Source organism: Ranitomeya variabilis, chromosome 7 (genome assembly GCF_051348905.1).
Source record: "Ranitomeya variabilis isolate aRanVar5 chromosome 7, aRanVar5.hap1, whole genome shotgun sequence".
NCBI lineage: Eukaryota > Metazoa > Chordata > Amphibia > Anura > Dendrobatidae > Ranitomeya > Ranitomeya variabilis.
This window is the reverse complement of record NC_135238.1, coordinates 42,329,802-42,348,697: the sequence shown is the minus strand read 5'-3', so window position 1 is coordinate 42,348,697 and position 18,896 is coordinate 42,329,802. Positions and strand designations below refer to the sequence as shown.

At 44.9% G+C, this 18,896-nt stretch overlaps 1 protein-coding gene across 1 annotated transcript in view; it reads right to left on the bottom strand.

Moving 5' to 3' along the window:
• Positions 1–159: 159 nt before the first annotated feature.
• LMTK2 (lemur tyrosine kinase 2) overlaps positions 160–18,896 on the bottom strand; it is a 73,579-nt gene continuing 54,842 nt past the window's right edge. Inside the window, exons 7-14 of the mRNA XM_077274938.1 lie at positions 18,042–18,175; positions 11,983–12,067; positions 10,451–10,572; positions 10,147–10,296; positions 7,543–10,018; positions 5,883–6,015; positions 4,995–5,249; positions 160–2,007 (exon numbers count right to left, since the gene is read on the bottom strand). Of these exons, the coding sequence (XP_077131053.1) occupies positions 1,979–2,007; positions 4,995–5,249; positions 5,883–6,015; positions 7,543–10,018; positions 10,147–10,296; positions 10,451–10,572; positions 11,983–12,067; positions 18,042–18,175 (3,384 nt within the window). The 3' untranslated portion in view covers positions 160–1,978. The remainder of the gene's footprint in view (positions 2,008–4,994; positions 5,250–5,882; positions 6,016–7,542; positions 10,019–10,146; positions 10,297–10,450; positions 10,573–11,982; positions 12,068–18,041; positions 18,176–18,896) is intronic.

Below are 18,896 nucleotides of genomic sequence, written 5' to 3'. Positions count from 1 at the left end.
ATATATATGTGTATATATATATATATATGTGTATATATATATATATATGTGTATATATATATATGTATATATATATATATATATATATATATATATATATATATATATATATATATATATATATATATATATATATATATATATATATATATATATACACATACATACACACCGGTATATTTATGGACAAAATATACAAAAGCTCATACTATACCCCGCATAGCAGCAGAGAGGAGACCTTCCCAATCATGGGGTAAGCCTGTCAAGTTTATTAAACTGCACGAGAAGAAAAAAAAACAAACAAACAAAAAGAAAAAAGAAAAAAAAATATGAAAAAAGTTAGTCAGGTATTACACAGAACATCTGTGTCAAAAATCAGCATTATAGGCGAGGAGAGGTGAGACATGTCATCCTGGTCAAAAAGGGTAAACACAAGAAAATAGAAAAACAAAACAAAAAGTGAAAAAAACAAAACAAAAAAAAACTGGTTGTAGACAGATATTAGAGAATGAGCTCCAGTGACCTACAGGAAAGAGAAGGTGGGACCCCTCTATGGTTCCAGATTTCTCTCCCGGGAACATGAGGATCTGTTTGTTTCACAATCTAGGCCGTCATGGTCTTCAGGCCAATTTCCTACCCACCGCTCCCTCAGGGGCACTACAACGACTTCATGGTCTGCCTCTAAGGAATGGCCACTCGTAGATGCTCTATTTATCTGGAACCAAAAGGACCTAATTTTGGAGACTAACCAGTCTTAGGCAGCAATAAGGCTAAAATTCAGAAATTAGTTTGATTTTTATCTAACACAAGAAACCTTTGCACCTCGCTCCATTTGGTTCTGATGTACAAAAATATTAGGAAAAAAAGAAAAAGTGGCAAAACACCCCCGATAACAGCAAAACGTGAACTAGACCTATAAAATGATTTTTTCTTCTGGCATGTGAGCATTAGTAAATAATTTGCATTGCGCCATTCCTCTGTCATTCCTCCTGGAAACGTATAAATTGTGTTACCGTTCCCCCTGACAAAGGGCGTCGTCGTTTCTACCCGGTCTGACGACATACAACCAGTGACAACGTATAGTGGCACACCCCATTGACAGGGGTAACAGTAAAAACTCAGAGCTTAGGGATACGTTTCCTGAAAGAGAAACTGTGGCACAACACAAGGTTACTACTAAATCTCACATGTCAGGGAAGCAGACGAGTCCTTTTATGTAGTGCAGTAAATTATAATGTGTTGGATTCGATTCCAGAAACTGTGCAGCATGCAAGAAGAATTAAGACTCAACTAGAGGTTGTCAAATAGCCAACCCATTCCTAGACCTAGTATCGGGACTGCCGGTACAAAAGTCAGCGCCGTCCGACCACTGACAGTCCACGTACAACATATACTTCTATAAGATACACAAAGGAAATCCCTAACGGTTAACCGAGGAAGAATTGCTGATAAAAAAAAAAAAAAAAAAAAAATACAGCATATTAGACTGAGCTCGAGTCCCAGCAGCAGCTTATTACACAATTTACACAAACATTCATACAGATAAAATGTATAACAAGCAGTGTTTCCTCTTACTTAAAAAATAATCTGTACAGATATCGATATGCAAGAAACATTACAGTGCAATAATGAGCAATACATAGTGTTTGATAACGTCATTGGGTACACGTCACTTACCGTTACATGAGCACAGACACTGGAGATACATTATATACCTTATGTACACAGCCTGGAAATCACACACTATTTGGGCACAATAAGATGTGGCGTTCCCAGTCCCATCTCCGCACGTACAGACAGTAGTAGCACGCGGACCCCCAGCATGGCTGGAGGAGTGGAGAGGACGATTGCACAATAGTCATTTACACCCTCTGTACATTTTACACGCCGTCCCCCAGACCTCTCGTACAGAGATCGCAAGATTGCACGTATGTCCTCCGCTTAGCGCATTTTCAGCAGTAGTTCTTCAAGTATGGAGTCAGTCCTTCTCACCATCCTCACTGCTACCTGTTGGTAGAATATATATATTATTTAGAGGAAGATGTATACAATTTTAAGACTACAGGGTCTGAGTAATAGGAAACACAGACATTACAAATTCGGAAAAATTGTAGAGAGCTTTCACGAAAACAATTGGAAGGGAATCCACCAGTAGGATCAACCTTCGGGAGGGTCATAGAAAGCAGAATAAAAGATCTGTTAAGATCTATGGGCTGGACAAGGCTCTCCCCTGAGAATCTGCCTCCAGAGATTTAAAATGAAAAGGAGGTGTTACCAGCGAGACATGCAAGTCAGGAGAGCAGACTGTCAGTCATTACGTGTCTCACACTGGTAATGTCCCCTTTCATTTATAAAACGGTCTGGATTCTCAGGGAGATCTATATCTGACCCATAGATCTCAACAGCTTGTTTACATATTAAGAAAAAAAGTGGATTTCTCTAGAATAAGATATCAGATCGCAGACATCAAGGTATCATTTTATTCAGCTTCCTATGACCTACATGACCATATAGACGGCTTAGGAGGGTTGCTCCTACTGACCGATTCCCTTTAATTATTTTATATAAGGTACCCTGACCGGAGAAATCGTACTGCCCAAGCAACTGCAGCATGATTGAGACAGAAAACATACTATGAAAAGCCAGTCAGGTATTGTGTCTTGGTTACCGTATTTTTTGGACTATAAGACGCACTTTTTTCCCAAAAAATTTTTTGGGGAAAACAGGGGAGCGTCTTCTTGTCGGAATGTACTTACAGTTAGCGTGGTGGCAGCAGGAGTCGGGAGATTCTTTCGGTGGTCCGACGCTGCAGGGCAATGACCTCGCTCCAATCCCAGCCTGGTGCGACAGGTTTAGCGGTGCGGGGGGCTCCAGTGACATTTTTGTGAAAGCCCGGAGCCCCTGAGCTTCTATTGCCTTGATGCTGTGGCCTCCTGGAAAATGGCTGCCAGAGGCGGAGCATGTGCAGATTGAGATCTCGGGACAAAATCTCAATCTGCGCAATCACCGCCTCCGGTGGCCATTTTCCCAGATGCCACAGCATCGAGCCAATAGAAGTGCGGGGCTTTGGGCTTTTACAAAATCTCACCGTAGTCCCCACACCACTGCGCACCACCAATCACCACCGAACCTGCAGCACCAGCCGCACCGGGCTGGGATGGGAGAGAGATCATCGCCCTGCAGCACCAGACTGGGATGGGATTTCCCAGAGACCATAGCATCGCAGCAATGGATGTGGGGGCTCCGGGTTTTCACAAAATGTCGCCATAGCCCCCACTGCCGAACTATGCCGAACCTGCGCACCAGTCTGGGTCATATCATCGCTGGACCACCAAATACCCCCTGTGACACCGCTGCAGATCCTCCCCAGGTAAGCTGAATTTAGGACTGTAAGACAGACCCCCCCATTTAATGCATTTTTTCCCCCAATTTCCTTCTGAAAATTTGGGGTGCGTCTTATGGTCCGGTGCGTCTTATAGTCCAAAAAATACGGTAATTAGTCTGACGCCGGTACCCAGCAAATTCTCCACTCCCTACGACTGACAGGTTTATCCCTGTGTGTATGGAAAGACCTGTCAGTCAAGGGAAACGGGGCGGGGAGAAGCTTGGCCTCTGGGACTAGTAATTGATACTAGTCTTTTCTAGCCAGCTTTTCAAAGTAGGTTTTCAAAAACATACGTCTGCAATAATGCAGTCAGTCACGTTTGGGCCGCCCAAGGCTCGGGCCGCCCAAGGCTCGGGCCGCCCAAGGCTCGGGCCGCCCAAGGCTCGGGCCGCCCCCAAATCTCCTTTCAGGTTTCCGTTAAAGTAATCAGGTACAATTATTAACATTCTTCACCTCCAAGTGTTAAAAGCAACAGAAATTGCAATTAATGCAGCACAAGCACCAAGAATCTGATGCTCACCTGGCAGGAGCGCTGATGTAAGGAGCGCTGCCGAGGCCAGTCATTTACGTTAGCGGTCATATCCCGGGTATGGCAGAGCGTGTGGAGGTGGGTACAGGAGATGCGCTGCTGAACCCCTTTAAGCAATGCATTCCTCACTGCTGACTGGCTGAGGGAGATCCCAGGACCGGCTACAAACAGCACCTTTTGTGCTAGGAGTTGTGGAACCAGTAACGTGTTCCCTAAAGGCCTGTTTAACATACAATGCACTCCACGCTATGATGGCCATTGACCCACAGTGCAGAAACTGGCACATTGGCATGAGGGTTTATAGCACCTGCTAGCTTATGAAAGGAACCTAGAAATGAATGATACTGGTAAACAGGAGACAAACATCCTCCAGGGTGTTTGTCAGTCTGCGAGATCTTCTGCCTGTTCCTTATGCAAACAGTCTTGTAGAAATCTTTTATAGAACACCTGGGATTAATTTCTCTTAACCCCTTCCATTGCCAGCTGTGTAAAGTGTAAACCATTCTGTGAAACTTTTGATGGCACCACAAAGCCGAGGGGGCACGGAGCTTCGCTTTAGCAATTAGCAGGGGGTTTCACCAATCAAAACATTTGCTAACGTGTCAATGTATTAGGCACCCATTTAGTATATCGTCACCTCCTACTGTCATGTGTATTTTATCCACATGTGTTAAGTAGTACAGTTTGCAATGAGCTGGCTATCCACGGTCGTGTGGAAATAGGGCTGCAAGTTCTCCAGACCATGCAAAAAATATGGCAAAATTAAAAGGGCGAGTTGAGCAGAAGCCAGCAGTTCCTACAGCCACATGGTCTCCTTACAACTAGCAGCAGTAAATCATTAACCGCAGCCACGGTTCTCCACCTGCTCCTCTCTCATACCTGCACACATCTGCTTCAATCACACATTAGTTCAATGTCACTTTACCACTAATCTGGAAATAAACGTTGGGTCCAGCTGATTTTGTTGTTTTTTTTTGGTTATCTTATCACTTTCAAGTGCAAACAGCCATTTCTTAACCAGAAAAAAAAAAAAATTAATATATTTGTAACTGGACAATACATAGAGAAGTGGTCACTTACCGCCCTGCTCCATATCAGAGTCTGTGAGGTGCGTCAGGGAAAAATTTGCTATGTTTGCTGGAGAAATGGAGAATCTTGAAAAAAATGGGGCGGGTGCATGGGTCCAGCTTTGATCGGGACTCCGAGGAGGTGGCGGAGGGGAGAAGTATTTTGATGGATTGACGGACAATTTGGAGCCGATTGGGTTCGCTGCTGGTTTGTTTATAAAGGCTGGCTCCGGAGATGTGAAGTCGTCTTCCCACTCAAATCCGCCACCTAAGAACAGAGATATCTTACTTTACAGGATTGAAACTGCACACATAATGGGATTACAGTAAAGCTTCCACGTCTGTAGAGGCCCCCATACACACACTAACAACAGCTGAACCTACCAATAGACAAGCCCATAGAAAATGTCTATGGGGGTCTCTAAACACACCCCCAACCTCCGACAGATGATGTCAAGGAAATATGGATTTGATATTTCCCATTTTAATCTGTCAATCCCTTTTAGTTCTTCACTATATAAGCTGCCGCCAGAGAAGTACGACTGTGTAGGGAGGACTCAGGAGATAGTCATCGTTCGACCGACACCCATCTAATGTCTGTGGGGGTCCCATTTCTGCAGTGGATCACGCTGCAAAATCCAGCAGATTCACTATGGATTTTACGACTATGGAGTAAAAGGGGTGAAATCCATGATGGAACGCGCCAGTTCTGATGCACAGAATGCTCATTCTTTGGCAGAAATGAAAAAAATTCATTTCTTTGCAGGGAAAATTTCTGCAACATTTTTTCTAAATCCTGTTCACATATATTGTATTGTAATTTGTGGTATGAAATCTATCCCGAAGAACGGTCACGTCCAAAACAAATCTAAGTTGAAAAGACTTTGGAAAGGTCCCGTACCTTCTTCATCCGTAGAGCTTTCAGAATTCGTAAATCTATATCCAGGAGCAGACGGAGACACTGGACTGCTGCTGCTGGACCTTTGACTGCTGGTGTCCAAAGCTCGAGATCCTAATTCTTTGGTTGGGGTTTCCTAAATTAAAAGAGAAGTGGACCGTGAATGGGTGTTAAAGAGGACCTTTCACCAAATGTATCAGTGAATTAAACACTCTAAGAATAGTAAATGCAGAGGGGAACAAAAATGATTTATTTTGTTCTTTACTTTTGCCTCTCGATGACAGAAATATTAGAAATCGAGGTATTAATGAGGGGAAAAAAAGGGAGTCAACTCCAGTTTTTTCTGAGGGCACATACTTTTTCCCCCTATATGATGCTAATGAATAATAAGCAGGCAGCAACACTCAAAAGCAAAGAAGAATTTGTCCCCCCTCCCCACGGCTTAGAATAGGTGATTTCAATCTGAGCTGCATCATTACATCTCACCTACTGAAACATCTGCCGTAACCACCTGCATGAGTCAGTGAGAAGGGACAGCACAGCTGAGTTTAGTTGTGTCACATACAAACCCTTCCATCAGCTCTCCTCTTAATAGCACTGTCACCTCTGCTGCACTGCCCCTACCCACACATGGACTGTCTGGAGAGGTGTCAGTATCACACTGGTCTGTTGTGCTTAACTAATAATCACTCAGCAGTGAGAGTAGAGCAGGTGTCTTGTCACACACAGGAGGGGCCCAGAAAAGGCAGGTTACTCCTGTGTAAGATACAATGACAGCCCTGATCTCCCTGTGGAGAACACCAGACATTAGTGTGCTGGGTGACATCACAGGACAGTGTGGAGGAGGAGATGGTGGCGGTAAGGGAGGGGTATATAGCAAAGCTGACAGTACTATGTAAGGAAGAGAGGATATGAGGGTTTGTAATGTGACAGCTAACCTCAGTTGTGCAGCCCTTTACCCCCACAGGGACTTTATCTGAAAGATATCAGTCATCGGTGCTTTCTAATCATGCAGGAGGTTAGACCAGAGCTGTATTCATAAATTTCACACACTGAGAAACCTGCTCTAAGCCATGGAGGGGCACAAGTTCTTTTCATGCTGTGTTGCTGCCTGCTTACAATTGGTCAGCATCTTACAGGGAGAAGAAGTACACGCCCCCAGTCCTGATAAGTCCATGTGGATGTCATACTTGGATTGCAAATATCTCCACGTTAAAGAATAAAAATTACTAAAAACAAAAACCTCTTATTTTGCTCTGCAGCTAATATTACTTCGAGGTTTTCTTTCAAGAAGCCAAGAAGAAAAACCATCTAGTGTACAACTAGGTAGAGTATATTTACTCTCAGGCTTTTAGAAGTAAAATTTGCAGGTTGGCCTCATTCTGCAGATAAGCAATTTCCCCCAGTTTTCCAACTCATCATTTTTTTAATTATACAAGTCTGACATAAGGAAATGTTGCTAATTTAGACAGAGGAAATACATTTGCATGTGCAAATTGTCAAGGTTTCACTCATTTCCATTAATGAAGAACACAGAACCACCCAGATTGTGTAACCAGCCAGTACTAATCCAGGACAATAGCCTCACTACATATAGTATACACACTAAACAAATGGCTGGTGCTGACCCCACTCCCCAAAAAATAGACTGCAAATAGTTTACCTGATCAAATAGGTAAATAGTAACGTCATCAAAAAAGGTGACGGCTTTCCTGCTTCTTTTCATGTGCTTGTCTGAAGCAGGTTTGCGAACTTTGATCAGGCTTTTTAAGTTCTTCCCATCATCTCTTTCCATGTGCACGACAGGAACGGGATGGATGGTGTCGTCATCACTGTCTGAACTGAAACTGTGAAGGTTGAAGGCTCTTATGTCGTCATCAGAGTCGTCGCTGTTTTCGTCCTCTTCGTCAGCATCCATGCCATCCTCAGATAAATCAAGCAGCCCAGAGGCGTCAAGCTTTCCAAGGTATTTCCCCTCCATGTCGGGCTCTTTAAGTTTCTGCCCTTCATTGTGGCTCAAAAACGGCAGATCTTTGATGGCATTCACCGAACAGTACACTTCGGAAGGACCGAACGGGTTTACAATTTCCTCATCATTTTCGGATGTGATGTCATCAGCTGGAAAATTTAGGTCTGAAGTGAGATTTGCAGCCCACTCCTCTGGGACTAGGACCTTTCTCTGAAAGCTACTAGCGGTCTCTTCCAATGACAAACTTGTACTCTCATTTTCAATGGCTTGGAACTCTGATGCATCGAGCTTCTTCTCCGACTCCGATTCATTATCAGAGAAATAAGCCGAGTCCCGATAGGAATGGTTACCGCCATTAGTAGGTTTTTGAGTTATAAAATCAAGTTCCACGTCATTTTCACCAACTTCTGATATTATAATAATAGGTGTGGCGAGAGAGGACACCTCAGAATTGGTCACAGAATGGCTGGAAGAGCCGGTGACGTGCGAGGTCCACTCTGGTGATTCTAAGTTCTCCGTCTCATAGCCGCTATCGGCGGGTTTGTCAGACGGTATAAACTTGTGCGAATCGTCACTCTCTAAAATATTCTGGACATCTAGAGAGTCGAGAGAGTCGGGTGTTCCTACAGATGGGACTAAGGGTGGTGTACAGTTGGACGCAGTATCATCTAACAAGCTGTCTTGACTAGTTACATCAAGTGACGCAGAGGTTTTTAATAGTGGAGATCCATTAAGATCCCCGTTGACATGTCCTCTGGAATTTTTAGCATCTACAGTGAACTGCTCATCGTTGGGTTCAGGAGAGACTTGACCATTACACGTGTCATCATTATGAACCTTAGGATCGAAGGACAGATCATTGCTCTCTGTACCGGCTTGAGAGTCAATTATGACGAATTCTTCAGCTGAATCTCCAAAAACATCCCTGGCTGTGCTTTCTATTTCTTTTTTAGAAAGTTGTGGGTCGGTAATAAGTTCTTGTAAAAAATTGTCATGTGCAGCAGAACCAGATTGTTCTATTGGTCCCAAGACCATTATTTGAGCGCTCTCTTTTTTGCCCGTCAACACTTCGCTCGAGAAATTTAGGAAGGAATTATCGAGCTCCGCCAGGGTCAACTCGATGTCCAAATTACTACCGTTTTCATAAATGCTCTTTGACCCAACATTGCTCTGCAACGACTTGGGATGGTCAGACAATAGATTCTTCTCTTGTAAGAAGAAAAAATTGTCTGACAGTTCTTCCAATTCTGCTAGTCCCAACCTCGAGTCTGAAATACTGTCAAAGAGGAAAGTGTTTGGATCGAAAAGATGGTGCACCCCCTTTTTTGAAAAGTCAGTTTTGGAACCAGTCAGAGGAGAGTCAGGATCATTTATCTCGGTAAAGTCACAAAGAGACACTTCGGTTGATCTATTGTCTGACGGATCCACGTTGGTTACGGTTTTATGGGGAGGAAAATCTGGGCGATCTGAGAAGGAAAGGTACTCGGGAACACTTGACTTTTCGGGTACTTTGGAGCAATTGTTATTTTTACTGGCTCCCGCAGAGCTAAGATCGGTCAGTGCAATGAATTGTAGGTTTTCATCTTTGCGTTCTTTGTGATCACTGCGGCTATCAAAGTCCAACCGGCTTTCACCTTGCTCTTCCAATCGGATGTAGTATTCGTTGGATACAGAAGCATTGTGGGAATCGAAAACAGGAACAACCTCGGGCACAGAAAGGCCATCGTCTCTGTTAGATTGCTCCGGGATTCCCTGCTCCGATTCCAAAATAGATTTCTGAAAAATATCTACAGGCACAGGGAAAAATATGCTATTGTAATTGACCGTAGTGTCCGAGTCCGGATGACTGTGCTCTTCGAAATGATCCTCTTTGGCTGCCTCCCACACGTACTCAAAGCTGAGGCCCTGGCTAGTTTCAGTCACCGTAAGAACTTCATCCAGTTCACGGCCCAATTCATCGCCACTGAAGTGCTCCAAGATTGGAAACGCCAGATTATTGACTGCAGGTTGCCGGCTGTTAGTGTTTGGTTTCAGGGAATTCCAGCGTTGCTCGAAGTCCACTTCACTCTCCTTGTAGCTCTGCATCCGGAGGTATGTCAGTAGTCTGTGGACTTCTTCTGCCGTCAGTCTCTTATCTGGAGGTAGCCAACAAAACTGCAGGACTTCAAACCTTAGGAAAGAAAAGACAAAAATCAGCGTTTGCCTAAAGGAACATATTTCTTTAACACTGGAGGAAATAGTGGAAGACAAGTGCAATGGGAACAAGATGGAGCTGCTCCATAAGAACAAGCTTCTTACCATCTGTCTTCATATGGCTGTTCAAGTAGAGGTTTAGGGAGTTTAACTTCTTTTTCTTTTATAACATAGGATAAGACCTCGTTGTCTGAAAGTTCAGCATAAGGAGTGGCGCAGCCATCAAAAAGTTCCCACAGAGTTACACCGAGAGACCTATGGGGAAAAAACAGAGAATATTAGCATTAATACAATTAGATCTTTAATTCTGGAAGAAATTTACGTTGAGAGAAAAACAGCACTGATCGGTAGCCAAAAAAAAAAAAAAGTAAAAGTGGTAGTCTGCAGCTTCCTTTGACTCCGGACGTACCATATATTGCTGGCACGGGTTTGATCTGCAACTATTACTCGTTCTTGAAATAAAGTTACAAGCTCTGGCGCCGTCCATCGCACCGGGATACATTTCTCTTCAGATGTCTCCATGTAGTCTTCCTACACATTATTTAAAAAGAACAAAAAAAAAAAAAAAAATACATTAAAAATAAACTTACTGCAAGCAAAGATACCAGTACAGATCAACTTCATGCATGGGGAAGACATACAGTACGCTCCCTGATATTTATTAGGCTTATATATTAACATTCCATTTATTACTCGTTTGATGTGCAACTGGCGCCTATTAAAAAAAAAAAAAAAAAGAAAAAGGAAATCCACTTGCAGATGAGACTTTTTACTTTGTCCATTCACACAGCACCGGCCATGGCGCTATACTGTCTACAGCAACACATGGTCTCAGAATTAGGGCGCTGCTGCCCCCTATTGACGAGATGTTAAACTACACCACAATTACACACCTAGAGAACCTTTCCCTAAAAATTCTCCCCATATAGGTAAAGTGGCAAAGCTTTAGGAGCTCCAACACTGCAGACAAGCTCACACACCTATGTAACAAGATACGCACATTGGCCAGTTAACAGCAAACTTTTTCTTTAAAGGGAGTAACAGGGGAGAAGCTATTGATATGAAAGGCTATAGTCTCCCTATAAAACGGCTCCTGCTCCAGTGGTGTCTGCCAGACCAGAAGTGATCACAGCCACTGGACCCCTGATTGGCAGCAGGGCTGAGACACTGGTGGTCAGGCAGCCATCGTTCTCCTTGGTGCAGGAGAGCGGATTCCCAGGGGCCATATTGACTTGTCTTGGCCTCCATCTGTCATTTAAAAAACAGAAACCCTTTAAGCTTACCAGGTAGTTTTAGCAAACTCCGAACATACACTCTAGACATGTCCATAGTCACACTGAGGCAAAAAAAAAAAAAGAAAAAAGGAAGACTTCCTTATGGGAAGAGCTGTCGCTGAACTTTGTTGCACACATCCTCTTCTGATATGATCTTTATATAAGAGGATTCCTTGCTTTTGTGACTAGTCCACCTTTTGTGATATGTGAGCAGGCAACCAGAAGTCAAGTTTGCCTTGGATTTCCTATGCAGCCTAAAAAGTCTTTCGGCCGCCGTCTGGTGGGTATATATCAGGTGGGGGGCAGATCGCACGGGTCCCATCTGGTGGCCACTGAGCCAGGGTCCTGCAAAACCATTTTCTCCACTATAGTGAGTGCTGCAGCCGACCAGCAGCCATGATGATCATGTAGACTGGCCAGGAGCAGCAGAGAGGTGGCCATGCCATCCCCAGAGGAGCGTGGGGATAAGCACAGACTCCTGCACAGAGCTCCACAGCGGTGGGTTAATATGTCCGTACACTGGCATGCTGCATCATTGATGATCCTCCAGTTTGCATGCTGCATTTAGTGGATACACTCATCCAATATTCGATTTTAACAAAACTGATAATCAGAGGTACGCCAGAGAGAATCCATGACACTACACAGGCCGTTCTTCCATACATACCTTATACCTGCTGAATCCTATACCGTAGTCGCCGATTTTTACGGTCAAGTCCGATGTCACAAAGCAATTTCGTAGAGCCAGATCACTGAAAAACAAAACGGGGTCATATCAATGAGATCTGGAAGAAAAAAAAAAAGCGATATCCATCTATTATATACACACGGTAATGAAAAAGCCATGTCTGTGCAGTCGTGAACACAATCCGGGCTGCTATGTCGGCCGGTCTGTATCTTTCAGCACAAATGTCAGTACAAGTAAATATTCCGAAGAAATTCTTCCCTCACAGGATATTCTAGACAGGCTAAAGCCAAACCACACAGGGAGGGCTCTCAGCAGAGCATTCAGGTGCAACATTTAACCTTTTCATATTGCAAAAACGTGACCCAGAAAATACCACTGTCCCTGCAGCCAGTGACCCGCTGCTTTGGTTCCGGTCCGTGCTGCCAGACACAACAATCTTTAACCATGAAGATGCTCAGAAACACTAAACCACGGGCGACACACCGAAATCGCTTAAAGGGGTTACTCTATTTGGACATACGCAGCTGCATAGACATTGGATTGGGGGGCAGAAATACCCGTCAGGTCTAAGTGAATAAGGCAATGAAAAGAAACACCTCAATAGTAACAATGTAGTAATGGCAATATGGCGGGATCCCCAACAAAAGCTTTGGCGTTAAAGTGATCTGACTGCGTGCTCAATGAGGAAATCGTAATAAGTCGCTGCCAGACCCTCCTGGCAGCAGCTCGCCTCTTGAGTAAAATATATTCCAATCCCTGCATGTCTCGGGCCACTGTTTGACAGCTGCAAGGCAGTCCCTGTATGGGTTGCAGATGTCAAACAGGGGCCCGAGACATGGAGACAGTGCAATACAAAGCTATAGAAGGAAACCATTTAGCAAAAATAATTTAGCCCAATAGACCAGCATTTCAGAAGGAAAAAACAAGCACCCAGATCAACCTACGGTCATCTATTGTGTATGGACATTTTTACTAAAGCTTGGCCAAAAACAGGTTTACCTGGCAAATAGTAATGTGCATGACTACGCTGGGTGAGGGTGCGGGTATCCGGAGAGGCGGCAATCATTCACCATCAACAACAAAATCACTGATGCTGGAGATTTGCCTGTAACTCAGACAGCACCAGGATAATGCTGCTGGAAGTAGACAGTGGGAGCTCGCACGTGGGCATGGACTGCGCCCACCGGACATCACATTACTACACACGATGGATGCACAGCCACCGACATACGGCCAAGGTGGCACAACGGCCCTTCCATCAATGGACTCAGGACAGATCACCATTTCGGACTATGAAAACAAGCAAAAGGGATTGTTCACACAACTTTTGACTTAGATTGTGAAGCGGACCAGCTTCAGAATGCAAAAATCAATGTTAAAAGCCTCTGTGAGAACAGGCCCTACCACACTATGGCACAGGTCACGCACTAAATACCAGATCATCTCACTAATTGGCAGCAACTAGAAACCGCAAAGACATACTGATAGGGAATTAAGATTGCGATCCCCATCAGGGACAGCGATGATAATGTCTGTAAAGAGCTGCGGAATATGTTGGTGCTATATAAAGAGATAATAATAATTGTAATTATTATTATTAATAGAAGCAACCATTCATCACATTTCCTCCTAACCATTTTTTAGCCTAGGATACCACGGTGACATTTCTGAGGTCCCATTGTCTAAGGCTGTGAGCACACCGGAAGTCAAAACTGGAGTTTTCTAGAGTTAACCTCGTCAGGAAACTCTCCTCAAAGATGTGTTTATACTGAGGGTTTTTTTTTGTTGAGCTTCTGAAGCAGAAAAATCTTCAAAAACCATGAGTTTTGATTGGAGAATTTCCATTCCACAAAGCCCAAAACGCAAGGCCGTTTCATCAAAGCCGACATGGCGTAAAAAAGGTTTGAAGAGTCACAAAATGTTGGTGCAATTTGAGGCTATGCTAAAATTTTGTGACTTGCCTTTCTTACATAATTTTCGACCAGCTTGGTCAAAGTGGACGGAGAGGAGGTGGGAAGGGGCACGGGAGGGGCAAATTCATGATGGGAACTGGTGTCAGATTTCTGGCGCGGTGCACCCCACTTGTCATTAACAGGCATATGCCTCCTAATGAATCGGGAGCGTCGCACTCCACCCCACCCCCTGGCATGAAGATCGACAATTATGACTAACTGGGGCCTCGGTGTGGCTATTCCCTAAGGGTATGTGCACACAGCATCTTACAGGTGCAGCCATACTCGGCCCAGAACAAGAGTGTTCTTATGTCCACCACTACAGACCGGTTGTTGAGCGTCCACAAGGCCTCTGTGCACATTAGACTGCTGACCGCAGTACGGCGTGCAAGAGAGGTCACAGCCCTGCACCGTAGGGACTGCTCTCAGTTGCTGCAGCTCAGCTACCACTCACATGAGCTGTACTGCAGTACCCAAGAGCGGCAACTACACCGTATACAGAGTCGTGCTGCAGTACCCAAGAGCGGCAACTACACCGTATACAGAGCCGTGCTGCAGTACCCAAGAGCGGCAACTACACTGTATACAGAGCCGTGCTGCAGTACCCAAGAGCGGCAGCTACACCGTATACAGAGCCATGCTGCAGTACCCAAGAGCGGCAGCTACACCGTATACAGAGCCGTGCTGCAGTACCCAAGAGCGGCAGCTACACCGTATACAGAGCCATGCTGCAGTACCCAAGAGCGGCAGCTACACTGTATACAGCGCCGTGCTGCAGTACCCAAGAGCGTCAACTACACTGTATACAGAGCCGTGCTGCAGTACTCAAGAGCGTCAACTACACTGTATACAGAGCCGTGCTGCAGTACTCAAGAGCGGCAACTACACCGTATACAGAGCCGTGCTGCAGTACCCAAGAGCGGCAACTACACTGTATACAGAGCCGTGCTGCAGTACCCAAGAGCGGCAGCTACACCGTATACAGAGCCATGCTGCAGTACCCAAGAGCGGCAGCTACACCGTATACAGAGCCGTGCTGCAGTACCCAAGAGCGGCAGCTACACCGTATACAGAGCCATGCTGCAGTACCCAAGAGCGGCAGCTACACTGTATACAGCGCCGTGCTGCAGTACCCAAGAGCGTCAACTACACTGTATACAGAGCCGTGCTGCAGTACTCAAGAGCGTCAACTACACTGTATACAGAGCCGTGCTGCAGTACCCAAGAGCGGCAACTACACCGTATACAGAGTCGTGCTGCAGTACCCAAGAGCGGCAGCTACACCGTATACAGAGCCATGCTGCAGTACCCAAGAGCGGCAACTACACTGTATACAGAGCCGTGCTGCAGTACCCAAGAGCGGCAGCTACACCGTATACAGAGCCATGCTGCAGTACCCAAGAGCGTCAACTACACTGTATACAGAGCCGTGCTGCTGCGCATCTGTACACGGTGGGGATAATGGGTACGGTTCTAAAATTAGAGGTGAACTAAGCTATGTTTATACAAGAATTAGGGTCCAGCCTGATCGCGGTGGGATGGCCTTTACGCTCTTGATCCAAATGGTGTCAACTAAGTACTTTATGTTATTACATGTACTATTTGCAAACTGCAGGGTATTTGCTCATTTTGGTTTAATCCTTGGTTCTCTCTTTAAGTCTCTGTAGTATGAATCCAATAACACATACATATAATAAAGCCAAGGAAATCCACCCTGACCCCAACTCCGGCCACTGGTAGAGAATGCAGACTTTCAACCACACGGCAACAATGACTTCTTCAGATGTATAACGAATATCTAATGTAAAGTGTTAATTCACCAACACACACATAGCAGATGGCGCTGACACCGTGTCTAAGAGGAGACGCTGATCGGCCTCAGCCGAGCTTACGCTGAATGTATCCCCGCTGCTGATGTGCGTATAGTATGGGATCCACCTCTAGGAGAACTAATCATCCAAGTGATCTTAGCCTTCACTACAAGGACAGGTTTTGTTTTTTTTCCACATTAGATCACAAGCCTTTCTATCCATTTCGATCTGATCCTCGTGGTAACTCCTTATGCACAGAAGTCCACGGTATGTGTATGCAACACATCTGATTTTGGAGAAGAAAACATTTGTGACTGCGGTTAGTAAAACATACATCTTTAGCGCGCTGATGGTACAGAACTACAAAGCCCAGAAACATGGCGAACATGCAGTTCCTGGACCAAGATGCCTAGAGCTTGGTCTAGACGGCATGTGGGACTTCTTAAACCAAGAGGTCGGTAAATCCACTCCAAACCGAGTGTCATGTCAACTATTAGTAAAGAAGGGCAACAAGAGCTTTCTCAGGCCACAGATTAGGTGTCTGCACACTGAAATAATCCATACCGAAGGAAGGGATGTAACAGCACAAGGTGCCTCAGCAACGTCCAGCTGTTCCTTTAGAAGAAACCAAAAGAACATAACCAAATGGTGGGTCAACTGCAGAAATACTGCTATATAGCCCTAAAGTTGGCTGAAACCCGTCCTCATGTGGTGGCCATAGCTTACAGATAAGTGTAAAATTCTGCTGTAAAACTCATTTTTTTTCTTAATGCGGCAGCCACCATGGACCACGTCTGTGCATCAGATAACAGTGCATTAATTCATTAACACTAACATTTTCTGAACAGTCAACGCAGAAGACATCATAGCAGCTTTATGTAGCGCAGTTCTTGGCCAGAGCACACCTTGGTTTGTGACAAAATACAACATTAAGGAACATAAAGGAGGTGACAGATTCCCTTTAAGTGTAACCATCACTGTGTAAGACTTTTTATATGTTATAGATGTCATCGTGATGCAGACTGGATCCCGAGACCGCCACCGGTCAAAGCACCACTCCGAATTGAAAAGCTCCTGCATGATGTGCGCATAGAGCGGTGTACGTGCTCATTAGTAAGTCTATGGGCCTGTATGTTCACTATCACAGTTGTGTATGGACTTACTGCTGATTCCATAGACCGCTCTAAGAGCGGCGCTTCGATCAGTAGGGTTCTTTACCCAATATCCGTCCAAGTTGCAACACTGTGTACAGCTTAGACTACATAATAAGTTTTATAAAATGGTAGTTACACTTGGGGGTAGACTAGGTTAGTAAACCCAGTGTCATATACACGACTATGTACTATTCCTCTAGGATGGTCCTCTGATCAGGAGAGCTCCGTCATAGAGGAATCCATTACGCAGAGGGTCTCTTGTATTGGCAGACCTTTCCTGTCCCACATTACACAGGGAGAACACTTGATTAAAGTAGGGACAGTAATGCTTAAAGGAAGTCAGTCTGAAACGTCTACAACCCCAACGCATATGACTGTGGGGGTGTAGAAGTATGACATATGACCCCAAAGTGATGCTCCAGCATGGAGAAAACACGTTTTGAAGATAAACTCCCCGCTCCTCAGCCTCACGCTGTATTCCCTCCACAGTGCCATGCTCCTCCGGCCGATTGACCGGTCGTTGGCTCGAATACACGGCAGGGAATAAAGCGTGAATTTGCGGAGCCGCAAGTGCATCGTAACACTTTACACTTGCAGACAAAAATAAACAGACCTTACAAGCGTAATTTCTCCCTGAGGGAGCATCACTTTAGGGTCATAAAGGGATCAACTTACTTATATTTTAAAAGTCTATACAATAGTGTGGTGGGTTTAGAATCTCGAGAATGGGGCCCCATCATGTGCTGCTTGCAGGTTCTCAGAATTCCCATACAATAGGATTTCCGATCACCTCTCCACCGATAGTGGAACATGTATCAAGCCCAAGCGTACAAGCTGGATGAAGATCCCAATGGTGATATACATTTAAAAGGTGAATGATGGGGATATGCATGAGGTGGGCATACTTTTGTAAAGGGGGAAGTCTGGTGGCAAATTGTCACCTACCCACAGGATAGCGGACAATTTGCCGATCAGTGGGTGTCCCTCCACAGTAAGTTGTTTTCAGACATTTCTCACCATTCCTAGAGGAGCAGGGCTACTTTTCTGTCCCTTGGAAGATCGAACATGGATTTTATTTCACCATTAAATACGAATCTATACAGTGCGTAATGTGAACATACCAGTGTACAAAATTGTGTTTGTGCATGATGGCCAGGCCGGCAGCGATTTCACACGCCATGCGCTGCAGCAGCAGGACCTCCGAGTCCCCGCTCAGTTTCTCCTTCTCATTACTCAAATAGGTCTTCAGGTCGCCCTGCAACAGAAAGCAACAGCTCATCGTCAGCTTGTTAGTCTGCTGATTGCACTTCAGAGATGCTTAAAAAGCAGCAACTAAATACATTACTTAGGACTAATCAGTCAACAGGGTTATTATTAGTAAAGTTGTCCGGCTTCACAGTCTTCAGCTCATCAAGTGTCGTGTTTCCCAGCGGCGCACACAGCAATCTTCCTTTTATGGGTAATTATTGGTTCTTGCCATTTACATCACAATTTCACCCATGTGCCTTTACCGAATGCATGCTGAATATCGCAGCACGGAGACCACACAGATCGGGTGCGAGAAAGTCACCGTCAGCTTTACAATGTGCCCTATAAAGCACACAAGACGCTGGAAACTCAATTTCTTCCAGTTCGCCTTTATTTTTTCTTTTACCTGGACTACGGAAATGAAGGAGGAATTTTGCGAGCCATACGTGCATGCAGTCAGTAGACGCCGAGCACGTCCACCATAGAAGCCTCAAGGTAAGCGGAATGAAAACTAAGGTGTTGTCCTCTTCCCATTTTTGTCGGAAGGGCCACCCCAACAGTACACATCAGTTTTTTGCCATCAGTCATAATCCGTCGAATTTTGAAAAATACGGATCCAGCGACTGATGCCGCCGGATCCGTTTGGTTTCTCATAGACTTGTATTAGTGACGGATTGCGACGGATGGCCTCACGTTTCATCAGTCGTTCGCTGGATCTATTGAAAATT